The 12576-nt window shown below is 44.2% G+C and overlaps 1 protein-coding gene across 1 annotated transcript in view; it reads right to left on the bottom strand.

The window, feature by feature from the left end:
- Positions 1-12576, bottom strand: part of IQCG (IQ motif containing G) — a 44662-nt gene that overhangs the window by 29387 nt on the left and 2699 nt on the right. Inside the window, exons 2-3 of the mRNA XM_068281294.1 lie at positions 1871-2018; positions 547-794 (exon numbers count right to left, since the gene is read on the bottom strand). Of these exons, the coding sequence (XP_068137395.1) occupies positions 547-794; positions 1871-1987 (365 nt within the window). The 5' untranslated portion in view covers positions 1988-2018. The remainder of the gene's footprint in view (positions 1-546; positions 795-1870; positions 2019-12576) is intronic.

Here is a 12576-nt window from a genome sequence, read left to right as displayed (position 1 = left end):
AAATGTAAATCAACTTGCAAGACACAAAGGGGAGAGAACCCTGCCCTTGCGAGCTCATAATCTACAGGAGCAGGGAGGAAACAAAAGGTAATATATAATATGTATACCTAGAGGAAGTGTGCTTTTAGGTTATATTTAGTGAGCAGCACAACTTGGCCAAGGTTGAAAGTAAATGGCACAAGTTAGGATGTATGAATGTAATGTACTTGTAATAGGACTGTCAACTTTCTCTAGGAAACCTAGGGGCAGCACATGAATGGGAACACATGAAATGGGCTTTACACGCATGAGGGAAATAAAACACATGACTGGATACATTACGGGGAGCTGAACATCTAGGTGAGAGCAGTCCTTTTTTACTACTTGTCTCACTCAATTCTCTCATTTGAACTCATCTACCTGCTAAGAGATCTGTGGCTATGGCATCTGATTTCCCCTCCACTGCTTCCTCTTTATTATGAACAGAGATTTGCTTATTATGTAAATTCCCAGCTCTATGCTGCACAGTAACACATATTAACCATTTGGCATTAGGCAGGAACTCACCTGTCAGCCTGGACCTTCTTCAGATTGTCAGATGTCAGTGGGCTTTGCTTCGCTGCTTTTGTGAACTGCTCATTGCTCTTTTTGAGCTTTTCACTTGTTTCGTGTACCTGATCCTTTAGAGCCCGCACTTTGTTTGATAAAGGAGGGGGTGTTAACTGGAGATCAGAACGTGAGCCAATCAACTCTTCAAACTTTCCCTCCAGTTGTCTCTGGGTCTTCAAGATTTTGCCAATTTCATTTCCAACTATCTAAAATCAGATAATACAATCACTGTAGCAATTATCGTGCATTTGGTAACTAACAGAAACTATCATAGAGCACCTTAATCAGCAATATCTATAGTATTATAATACAACCATTTTGATGACTTGTGTCAGTGTGAACACCTGCATCTGGAGGTAGCATCTGGCAGGTGTAAATGATGCCTCTGTATACAGGCTATGTTGTTCATCATTTGTGCTGCATAGTGTTGTTGCATGTGATTTCAGTGATAAGGTGGTTACAAATATTTCTGCCCTGACTACAGTGATCTCAAGTGAGCCAGTATATAGACATAAAACAGTATTTTCAGAAAGTGGTCAGCAAAAAGGCCCATTCAATTTATATCCCATCAGGCAAATAATCACACTACATTATTAATTGATTACTATCTGACAGATCAAGTCTAAAACCATCTAAAGGTACCTACACACGTCTTTTCCCATTCGATTCCCTGTAATATTGATTGCTCTGATCGAATCTGATGAAAATCTATTTGAATCGAAAGTATTGATCAGACAGGATGGAAAATCTAGGTTGATTGGGGATGTGGCAGATCGATGGCCCATAGCATTGTACCGCATCTAACAGCGCAATGCTGCGGTTCAATTCATTTTCAATAATTCCTACTTGTAGACTGGTATTTCAGGCTTGTTAAGCCTTTATGAATTTGAACAGCTCGATGGATGTAAGAGGTACTACTAGGATGTTGATTGCCTAGAAGCCTTAAACGACTGCCTGCAAGTTAGACCATATGCCTCTGTACAATAAATAGACCACAGGTGTTCTATAAATCATTGTTTCTGGATGTGTGCCTGGCTTTTCAGGGACATGAGGGAATTATTTGCTCATTCACTCACTGTTCTCACAATATGCACTATATGCACTATGGTAGCATATTCCTCTTGCTCCTGTGAAGCACAAGAACGGCAAATACCTTCTGTTTTAGGAAAGCAAATGTTTACTTGGCAGTATTTCTAGTGCTGCAGATATGAGACTGTAGACCAGTAAATGTGACTATCATCTCAGTTTTGACACTAGTTGAGTGTTAAATCTCAACACTTACATCATTTCGCCCGTGGTAGGAAACCGGCATTATATATCCTAGAATGGAAAGCTGATCTAGACTGTCCTCCAGCACTGTGCACACCCGCAGAACATCCATCATCGGTAAAGACATCATCTTCAGGGCCTTTTAGCAATGGCCCCAGCCACTGTGAGAGGGCAGTAGCAAAGTATGTTAGCAAAACCAATATGTCTGGCAAACAACATCAACTGAGCAGATGAAGACATAATCATACTTTGGCCTACCATCTCCAAGCTTCACTGCTGGCTCTTTAAAGTGAACCCATTGTGAGAGTGATATGAAGGCTGCCATATTTATTTCCTTTTACACAATACCAGTTGCCTGGCAGCCCCGCTGATCTATTTGGCTGCAGTGGTGTTTGAATTACACCAAAAACAAGCATGCAGCTAATCTTGTCAGTTCTGACAATAATGTCGGAAACACCTGATCTGCTGCATGCTAGTTCAAGGACTATGGCTAAACGTATTAGAGGCAGAGGATCAGCAGGACAGCCAGGCAACTGGTATTGCATAACAGGAAATAAATATGGCAGCCTCAATATAACTCTCACCTCGCGATACCATGACATGATGAGATACACATGGTCATGTACAGTGCCTAGCACACAAATAAGTTTAACTATGCTGTATTCCTGTTTTTCTTTCTCTTCCTGAAAGAGGTAAATATCAGGTATGTAGGTGGCTGACTCAGTCCTGAATCAGCCAGGAAGTGACCACAGTGTGACCCTCACTGATAAGAAATTACAACTATAAAACACTTTTCTAGGAGAAAATGGCTTCTGAGAGCAGGAAAGAGATAAAAAGGGCCAATAGTTAAAATATTTTAGCTCTGGCATACTTCAATGAATGTGTCATTGAGCAAACACAATAAAACAGTTAAAACTTAAAAAGTAGATTTAAACATAAAATAAAACTGTGGAATATTTTAAAAAGTCATTTTTAGGAGAAGGAAGATAGATACAATTGTTTATTTCATTTGTTTTTGTTTTTTTCGCCTGTCCTTTCGGTGTCCTTTAAAGCCTAATTAGACCAAGAACTGAACAAAGCAAATTCTGAAAGCAATCATGTTAATTAATCTAAATGAAATGGATTATCTTTGGAAATTATTGTTTTCAAATTGAAAAATCTTTTGTGTAGTTCTTTCCAGTAGCTGTGCAGCTTCACCCCCCAGAGCGGTTTTGTAATTCACTCCCTGACGCAAGTTAGGAAGTTAACTCTTTGACCCGGAAAGATGAAATACAATGCATTTATTCTTAAAAACACTCACACAATCGCTGCACAAAGCGATTTTATGAGCATTTTGTGTTTTTCCTATACCTTCCATTGAGGCAAAATCGCCTCAAATATTACAGGCACTGCTTTGCTGAGCAAACGAACCGCTCAGCTGTGAACTCTCTCATAGGGAATCATTGCAGAAGCATTTTTAGGGCGATTTTTAAAATCGCCTGCGCTTGAAAAAAGGGCAAAAACTCCCTTTGTTTGAACGAGCCCTCCACCAGTTTGTTTTTATATTCTTCTTATAGACACATATCATCCTTGCTGCTGTTAGGCTAGACTCACAGTGGGACGTTGTGCTCCTGTTTAAAAAAACAACAACAACAAAAAAAAAACACAACTCAACGGGACAAAAAAGTCATACCACATGGTACGTTGCAAACAGTGAGGTACACTGGAGCATATAGACAATGAAAAGTATGCTTCCCTGTACCTGTTAACATGTGTTTAGCAGTAATTCACTGCAGCAGTGTGTTACCATAACGCAACACGTTACACACAACGCTAACGTTGCATTGTGAACGTCACATAGACTTATCACTGCAGTGTGTAATTCCGTGTTGCAATGCCTAACGTCGCTCCATAACGTACCACTGTGAACAAGCCCACAGAATTGTTCTGAAGCTGGCCATACAATTATAGATTGCCAACCAAATTAGCAGGACAATGGATTCTTCTCTGGTAGGTATGGATTCAGATGGAATTCATTCCTACCAATAATTCCTAACTGCAGGATTGCACAGTCCAGTATGACTGTACTATAACGCTTTATGCATAATGTATTTTTATATTTACACGCTACTCCTCTATGTGGGCTATGTTTTTCTTATATTATGTTTTTGTCAATATAACATGCACATTCACATAGGAAAGCAACTGACTTAACAATCCGAGCAAAGTTGGATTAATACTTTTTGTGCCCTTAGGCTAAGTGTGTTGTGGCTTCTCTTTTATGTGCAGCAGCGCCCCTCTCATTCCATGTGCTGCCCCCTCTTTCATGTGTATCATCCATGTATAGCAGTTCTTTCTTTCATGTACAGCTCTCTTGTGCATTAGTTTCCCTTTTTCATGTGTTGCTCCTCATTTTCACTCTCCTCATTCATATGAAGCAGCCCCTTTTTCATGTCCAGGTGCCCCATTGAGCTGCAGCTGCTTTAGGCCCAGACCTTTGTGGCCTTTCCAGAAATCTGGCCCTGAATCCGAGTGCACCTCTACAAGTGTGACATTGACACTTTACAATACATTCAAAACAGTTTAGGATCAATTCTCAATAAAGTTTATAACTGTTAAACAATCTTTGGGGAATTGTATTTGACATTTGTAATATTTGATGTATTAACACCCAAAAGGACGCTGCTTTGCAGTTCCTCCTGCTTGATTTTGATGTTACTTGTTAATAATGGCATACCAGGGTTCAGTTCTCTATACTTTTATCATGCATATACCTAACCAATTTACTCTTGGCTTATTTTCAATGTATGTGCCATAAGTAATACCGGTAATAGTATAACAATGTCAAATGCTTATGTTGCCACCTACTGGAGAATTAGTTTCACACCTGATGTTTCTACCATATACATTTGTGTAGTCCAGTGTTTGTAATGGAAAAAGTCCAAAGACATTACAACAAAACTTGTTTAGGTGACACCAGTAATGAAATCTTGTACATATAAAGGGCACCTGACATATATATATATATATATATATATATATATATATATATATAGGCTGTACCTACAGTGGGATGCAAATCGAGCAACGAGCCTAATTGTCATGATTTTCCTTTATAAATCGTTGGTTGTTGCGATACAAAAATGTCAGTTACATATATCATATAGGAGATATAAACAGTGATTTTTGCTAAGTAAAATGAAGTTTATTGGATTTACAGAACGTGTGCATCAATTGTTCAAACAAAATTAGGCAGGTGCCTAATGAAATAAGTATTTAGTAGATCCTTCTTTTGCAGAAATTACAGCCTCTAAACGCTTCCTGTAGGTTCCAATGAGAGACTGGATTCTGGTTGAAGGTGTTTTGGACCATTCCTCTTTACAAAACATCTCTGGTCATTCAGGTTTGATGGCTTCTGAGCATGGACAGCTCTCTTTAACTCACACCATAGATTTTCAATTATATTCAGGTCTGGGGACTGAGATGGCCATTCCAGAACATTGTACTTGTTCCTCTGCATGAATGCCTTAGTGGATTTTGAGCAGTGTTTAGGGTCGTTGTCTTGTTGAAGGATCCAGCCCCAGCGCAGCTTCAGCTTTGTCACTGATTCCTGGACATTGGTCTCCAGAATCTGCTGATACTGAATGAAATCGATGCGTCCCCCAACTTTGACAAGATTCCCAGTCCTTGCACTGGCCACACAGCCCCACAACATGATGGAACCATCACCATATTTTACTATAGGTAGCAGGTGTTTTTCTTGGAATGCTGTGTTGTTTTTCCTCCATGCATACAGTGGTTTGCAAAAGTATTCGGCCCCCTTGAAGTTATTACTGCCATAAACATGAATCAATTTTATTGGAATTCCACATGAAAGACCAATACAAAGTGAAGTACACGTGAGAAGTGGAATGAAAATCATACATGATTCCAAACATTTAAAAAAAAAAAAATAACTGCAAAGTGGGGTGTGTGTAATTATTCAGCCCTGAGTCAATACTTTGTAGAACCACCTTTTGCTGCAATTATAGCTGCCAGTCTTTAAGGGTATGTCTCTACCAGCTTTGCACATCTAGAGACTGAAATCCTTGCCCATTCTTCTTTGCAAAACAGCTCCAGCTCAGTCAGATTACATGGACAGCGTTTGTGAACAGCAGTTTTCAGATCTTGCCACAGATTCTCGATTGGATTTAGACCTGGACTTTGACTGGGCCATTCTAACACATGGATATGTTTTATTTTAAACCATTCCATTGTTGCCCTGGCTTTATATTTAGGGTCGTTGTCCTGCTGGAAGGTGAACCTCCGCCCCAGTCTCAAGTCTTTTGCAGACTCCAAGAGGTTTTCTTCCAAGATTGCCCTGTATTTGGCTCCATCCATCTTTCCATCAACTCTGGCCAGCTTCCCTGTCCCTGCTGAAGAGAAGCACCCCCAGAGCATGATGCTGCCACCATCATATTTGACAGTGGGGATGGTGTGTTCAGAGTGATGTGCAGTGTTAGTTTTCCGCCACACATAGGCGTCAATTCACCAGAGGTTACCAACCTATTTATCTCTTGGGAGGTAATTTACCTCCTGTGATATCTCCAAATAGCAATTCTCCAGAAGTATAGGGGAAAATATTGACAGAGAGAAATGCAAGAGATAAATGTGAGATAAGTATGAGATAAATAAGTGATAGTTAGTAGTTAGTTTTTCTCCAAATCACAATTCACCAGGGAAGAAAGGGGGTGTGGCCATTCGTTACTTTTTCATCTCTTTATCCCCTGAATGAACCTGGAGATAGCGTGGTTTTCACACAGCAGCTGCTGCTGTGGAAGATGGAGCCTTTTGAGCTTACTCTGTTAGGCCTGGTGCGCATCAAAAACCGATAGCAGATCCACAAAATGCTAGCAGATTTTAAAATGCTTTTTCTTATTTTTCTGTAGCGTTTCAGCTAGCATTTTGCGGTTTTGTGAAGCGTTTTTGGTGTAGTAGATTTCATGTATTGTTACAGTAAAGCTGTTACTGAACAGCTACTGTAACAAAAACCGCCTGGCAAACCGCTCTGAAGTGCCGTTTTTCAGAGCGGTTTGCGTTTTCCTATACTTAACATTGAGGCAGAAATGCCTCCGCAATCCAAAATCTGCAGCAGCCCAGGAGTATGCGTTTCTGCAAAACGCCTCCCGCTCTGGTGTGCACCAGTCCATTTAAATACATTACCCAAGCGTATCCGCAGCCGCAAGCGGATAGCAAAACGCAGCCGAACTGCTCTGGTGTGCACTAGGCCTTAGAGCTTGCTTCTATTATGAGGAGACGAAGGCGCAGGAGGAGGGTCTGTTTAATCGCCCCTCGTATTTTTCGTGAGAGAACAGTTCTTGATAATTTTACTGAGACAGAGGTGATGAAGAAGCTCAGACTCACTCGTGATATGATATATGATATGATCCGGCAGTAAAAGGTGGGAATACTCTGGTCAGGTAGTGGTAAAACTCCACCTCCTACCCACAATGCTTCACTTTCAAGCTTACAGAGAGGAAAAGTATCCCATGTAAATCATTAATACCGACTACCTAACTCTCTGCTTTCTCACACTTTCCTCATGCATATCTCTCCATTATCCCCTGCTATCGAACACTTTTCTCTCTGTCCTCTCACACTGGTGAATTGACTCCAGAGTGTTAAAATACCTCATGAGATAAACTACCTACCTTTTTTCTCTGACCAGAGCACCTTCTTCCAAATTTTTGCTGTGTCCCCCACATGGCTTGTGGCAAACTGCAAACAGGACTTCTAATGCTTTTCTGTTAACAATGTCTTTCGTCTTACCACTCTTCCATAAAGGCCAACTTTGTGCAGTGCACGACTACTAGTTGTCCTATGGACAGATTCCCCCACCTGAGCTGTAGATCTCTGCAGCTTGTCCAGAGTCACCATGGGCCTCTTGACTGCATTTCTGATCAGTGCTTGTTCGGCCTGTGAGTTTAGGTGGACGGCCTTGCCTTGGTAGGTTTACAGTTGTGCCATACTCCTTCCTTTTCTGAATGATCACTTGAACAGTGCTCCGTGGGATGTTCAAGGCTTTGGAAATCTTTTTTTGTAGCCTAAGCCTGCTTTACATTTCTCAAAAACTTTATCCCTGACCTGTCTGGTGTGTTCTTTGGACTTCATGGTGTTGTTGCTCCCAATATTCTCTTAGACAACCTCTGAGGCCCTCACAGAGCAGCTGTATTTGTACTGATATTAGATTACACACAGGTGCACTCTATTTAGTCATTAGCACTCATCAGGAAATGTCTATGAGCAAATGACTGCACTCAGACCAAAGGGGGCTGAATAATTACGCACACCCCACTTTGCAGTTAAATATTTGGAATCATGTATGATTTTCGTTCCACTTCTCATGTGTATACCACTTTGTACTGGTCTTTCAAGTGGAATTCCAATAAAATAATTCATGTTTGTGGCAGTAATATGACAAAATGTGGAAAACTTCAAGGGGGGGCGAATACTTTTGCAAACCACTGTAATGCCCAAATAACTCAATTTTAGTTTCATCAGTCCACAGCACCTTATTCCAAAATGAAGCTGGCTAAATGTGCTTTAGCAGCTCTGTTTGTGCTGTGGGCAGAGAAAAGGCTTCCTCTGCATCACTCTTGCATACATCACCTTGTGTAAAGTGCGCCAAATGGTTGAACAATGCACAGTGACTCCATCTGCAGCAAGATGATGTCGTAGGTCTTTGGTGCTGGTCTGTGAGTTGACTCTGACTGTTCTCACCATTCGTTGCTTCTGTTTATCCGAGATTTTTCTTGGTCTGCCACATCGAGCCTGAACTTGAACTGAGCCTGTGTTTTTTTCCATTTGCTCAATATGTTCCTAATGGTGGAAACAGACAGCTGAAATCTCTGAGACAGCTTTCTGTATCCTTCCCCTAAACCATGATGGCGAACAATCTTAGTCTTCAAGTCATTTGTGAGTGGTTTTGACACCCCCATGTTGCTACTCTTCAGAGAAAATTAAAAGAGGAGGGAAACTTTTTTTTCACAATTTCAAGCTTTATTAAGATATGAAATGAGAACAAAGCAGAATGGGCTGTATACAACGAATAGTGCCAAATAACAGGATTTGGTAGCTTGGGTATTCTAACAATGTTCCAGGGAAACACAAATAAAGGAAATATACACATCAAAAAAGACAAAACTGTCCTGGAAGCATAAATAACAGTTGCAAATCCTTATCAGTTAACAGCGGATTATAAAATGATTACATATCAAGTAGGTGTGTTCAATAGTATAACAAGCGATTCTAACATCAAGTGTATCCATGTATCCAAGATAGAAAAAGAGAGATAGAAAAGGGGGAAAAGGTATGCGGAATGTCATAAGGAAGACCGTCAAAACCATCAGAGGGAGGAAGCACATTCATTTGATTAAGAAGTCATAAAGTTTTTGTATTCATCAGTACATTGGTATTCAAACTACACCATCCAAGTCATTAAGTGTTTCTCATTTTAGTCATTTGACATATGTATCAATTTTTCCATACTCTCAATAGAGTCAACTCTTCTAATCCAATCCTTCAACGAAGGTGGAGTAGAAGCTTTCCATCTCGCAGGTATCAGGGCCCTGGCTGCATTTACCATATGAATCACAAGGGATTTCTTATATGATTTGATAGATTCCATCGTATTATGTAATAGGAGGGAATCTGGTGAAAAGATAATTTTATCACATGAAACTCGTTCCATAATTTGGTGTATCTGCACCCAGAATGGTTTAATTAATGGGCAGGACCAAAATATATGTAAAATTGAACCTCCAGAGGAGGGAAACTTAGAATTGACCCCCTAAAATACTCTTTCTCATAATTGGATTCACCTGTGTATGCAGGTCAGGGGTCAATGAGCTTACCAAGCCAATTTGAGTTCCAATAATTAGTTCTAAAGTTTTTGTAATCAATAAAATGACAACAGTGCCCAAATGTATGCACCTGCCTAATTTTATTTAAACAATTATTGCAAACATTCTGTAAATCCAATAAACTTCATTTCACTTCTCATATATCACTGTGTGTGTCTCCTATAGTCTGTCCTATATGATATATTTAACTGACATTTTTCATCGTAACAGCCAACGATTTATACAGGAAAATCATGACAATTAGGCTCGTTACACACCAAAAGCGTGCAGGAGAATGGCTCCTGCACGCGTTGCGGCGTGTCGTCGGGAAACTCCGGTGCGACACTGAGTAGCGGCGGTGGTAGTTAATTACCCCGAAGGGGAAACGGCGATTCCCGATGATAAAATGCGCCGGGACGCGTCGTACCGCAACGTATCGAAACGCAGTGTCGGGTGTGAAAGGTAAAAGGAAAGTCTATGGACTTTCCTTTTACCTTGGTTAACGCAAAGTATAGACTTTGCGTTAAAACGCCAGAAGTGGGCTCTGGTGTGAAAGAGCCCTTAACAAGAATGCCCAAACTTTCGCATCCCACTGTATACTTACCTTGGCAGTGGCGGACATACGGCCGTGCAGGCCGTGCCGCCGCACGAGGGCCCCTGAAGTTCCGCTGCTTCAGGGGCCCATTAAGTATTGCAGGTTTTTTATTTTATTTTACGTTTTATTTTTTTTTAACCTGGGGGGCCCCGACTCCTGTCCTCCCCCCTCACCTAGGCCCCCCCCCCCTCATGCGGCGGGAGAGCAGAAAATACAGGAAGTCTCCGGACGGGGCTGCAGCAGACGCTAGAGGCAGCTGCCGCATGGTCTCCCCTGTCTTCAACTCTGTATACTGCTCGCTACTAAACCAGGAAGTAGCGAGCAGTATACAAAGTTGGAGACATATCGGAGACTAAGCGGCAGCTGCCTCTAGCGTCTGCTGCAGCCCCGGCCGGAGACTTCCTGTATTTTCTGCTCTCTCGCCGGCCGCCGCGCATACCGGGAGGGGGGCCCCGAGGTGAGTGAGGGAGGATAGGAGTCGGGCCCCCCACCCGGATAGCTACCCACCCACCCGGCTACCTTACCCACTCGGCTACCTACCCCGCTACCTAACCACTCTGCCGGCTACCTACCCACCCGGCTACCTACCCGGCTACCTAACCACCCACCCGGCTACCTACCCACCCGGCTACCTAACCACCCACCCGACTACCTACCCACCCATCCACCCGGCTACCTTACCCACCCACCCGGCTACCTTACCCACCCGGCTACCTACCCCGCTACCTAACCACCCACCCGGCTACCTACCCGGCTACCTAACCACCCTGCCGGCTACCTACCCACCCGGCTACCTACCCGGCTACCTACCCACCCACCCGGCTACCTACCCACCTGGATACCTACACACCCACTCGGCTACCTACCCGGCTACCTAACCACCCACCCGGCTACCTAACCATCCGGCTACCTAACCACCCACCCGACTACCTACCCACCCGGCTACCTAACCACCCACCCGGCTACCCACCCACCCGGCTACCTACCCGGCTACCTAACCACCCACCCGGCTACCCACCCACCCGGCTACCTTACCACCCACCCGGCTACCTAACCACCCATCCGGCTACCTACCCACCCGGCTACCTAACCACCCACCCGGCTACCCACCCGGCTACCTAACCACCCTGCCGGCTACCTACCCACCCGGCTACCTACCAGTCTACCTACCCACCCACCTGGCTACCTACCCCCCCCGGATACCTACACACCCACCCGGCTACCTACCCACCCACCCACCCGGCTACCTACCCACCCGGATACCTACACACCCACCCGGCTACCTAACCACCCACCCGGCTACCTACCCACCCGGCTACCTAACCGGCTACCTAACCACCCACCCGGCTACCTAACCACCCACCCGGGTACCTACCCGGCTACCTAACCACCCACCCGGCTACCCACCCACCCAGCCGGCTACCTACCCACCCGGATACCTACACTCCCACCCGGCTACCTAACCACCCACCCGGCTACCTACCCACCCGGCTACCTAACCACCCACCCGGCTACCCACCCGGCTACCTAACCGGCTACCTAACCACCCACCCGGCTACCTAACCACCCACCCGGCTACCCACCCACCCGGCTACCTAACCACCCACCCGGCTACCTACACACCCACCCGGCTACCTACCCACCCACCAGGCTACCTACCTACCTACCCACCCGGCTACCTACCCACCCGGCTACCTACCAGCCCACCAGGCTACCTACCTAAAGACCCACCAGGCTACCTACCCACCCACCCAGCTACCTAACCACCCACCTACCCACCCACCCACCAGGCTACCTACCCAACGCCTACCCAGCCACCCACCAGGCTACCCAGCCACCCACCAGGCTACTTACCCACCCGGCTAAGGGCTACCTACCTACCCACCCGGCTGCCTACCTACCTACCCACCAGGCTACCTATCCACCCAACCACCCATGGGAGCTGCGCGCCGGATGGAGGCTGGGACAGGAGGTCTGCTGCTGCAGGTGAGTAAATGTTTTTTTTTATTATTTATTTTAGCAGGTGTATGTTCTGGGCAGGTCTGCCACATGATTGCGTGTATGTTCTGGGCAGGTCTGCCACATGATTGCATGTATGTTCTGGGCAAATTTGCTACATGATTGCATGTGTTTTCTGGGCAAATCTGCCGACATGATTGCACGTATTTTCTGGGCAAATCTGCTGACATGATTGCACGTATTTTCTGGGCATATCTGCCGACATGATTGCACGTATTTTTTGGGCATATCTGCTGACATGATTGC

This window comes from Hyperolius riggenbachi, chromosome 4, assembly GCF_040937935.1.
Source record: "Hyperolius riggenbachi isolate aHypRig1 chromosome 4, aHypRig1.pri, whole genome shotgun sequence".
NCBI lineage: Eukaryota > Metazoa > Chordata > Amphibia > Anura > Hyperoliidae > Hyperolius > Hyperolius riggenbachi.
The sequence above is the reverse complement of the archived record's forward strand: the minus strand, read 5'-3'. Positions and strand labels throughout refer to the sequence as shown.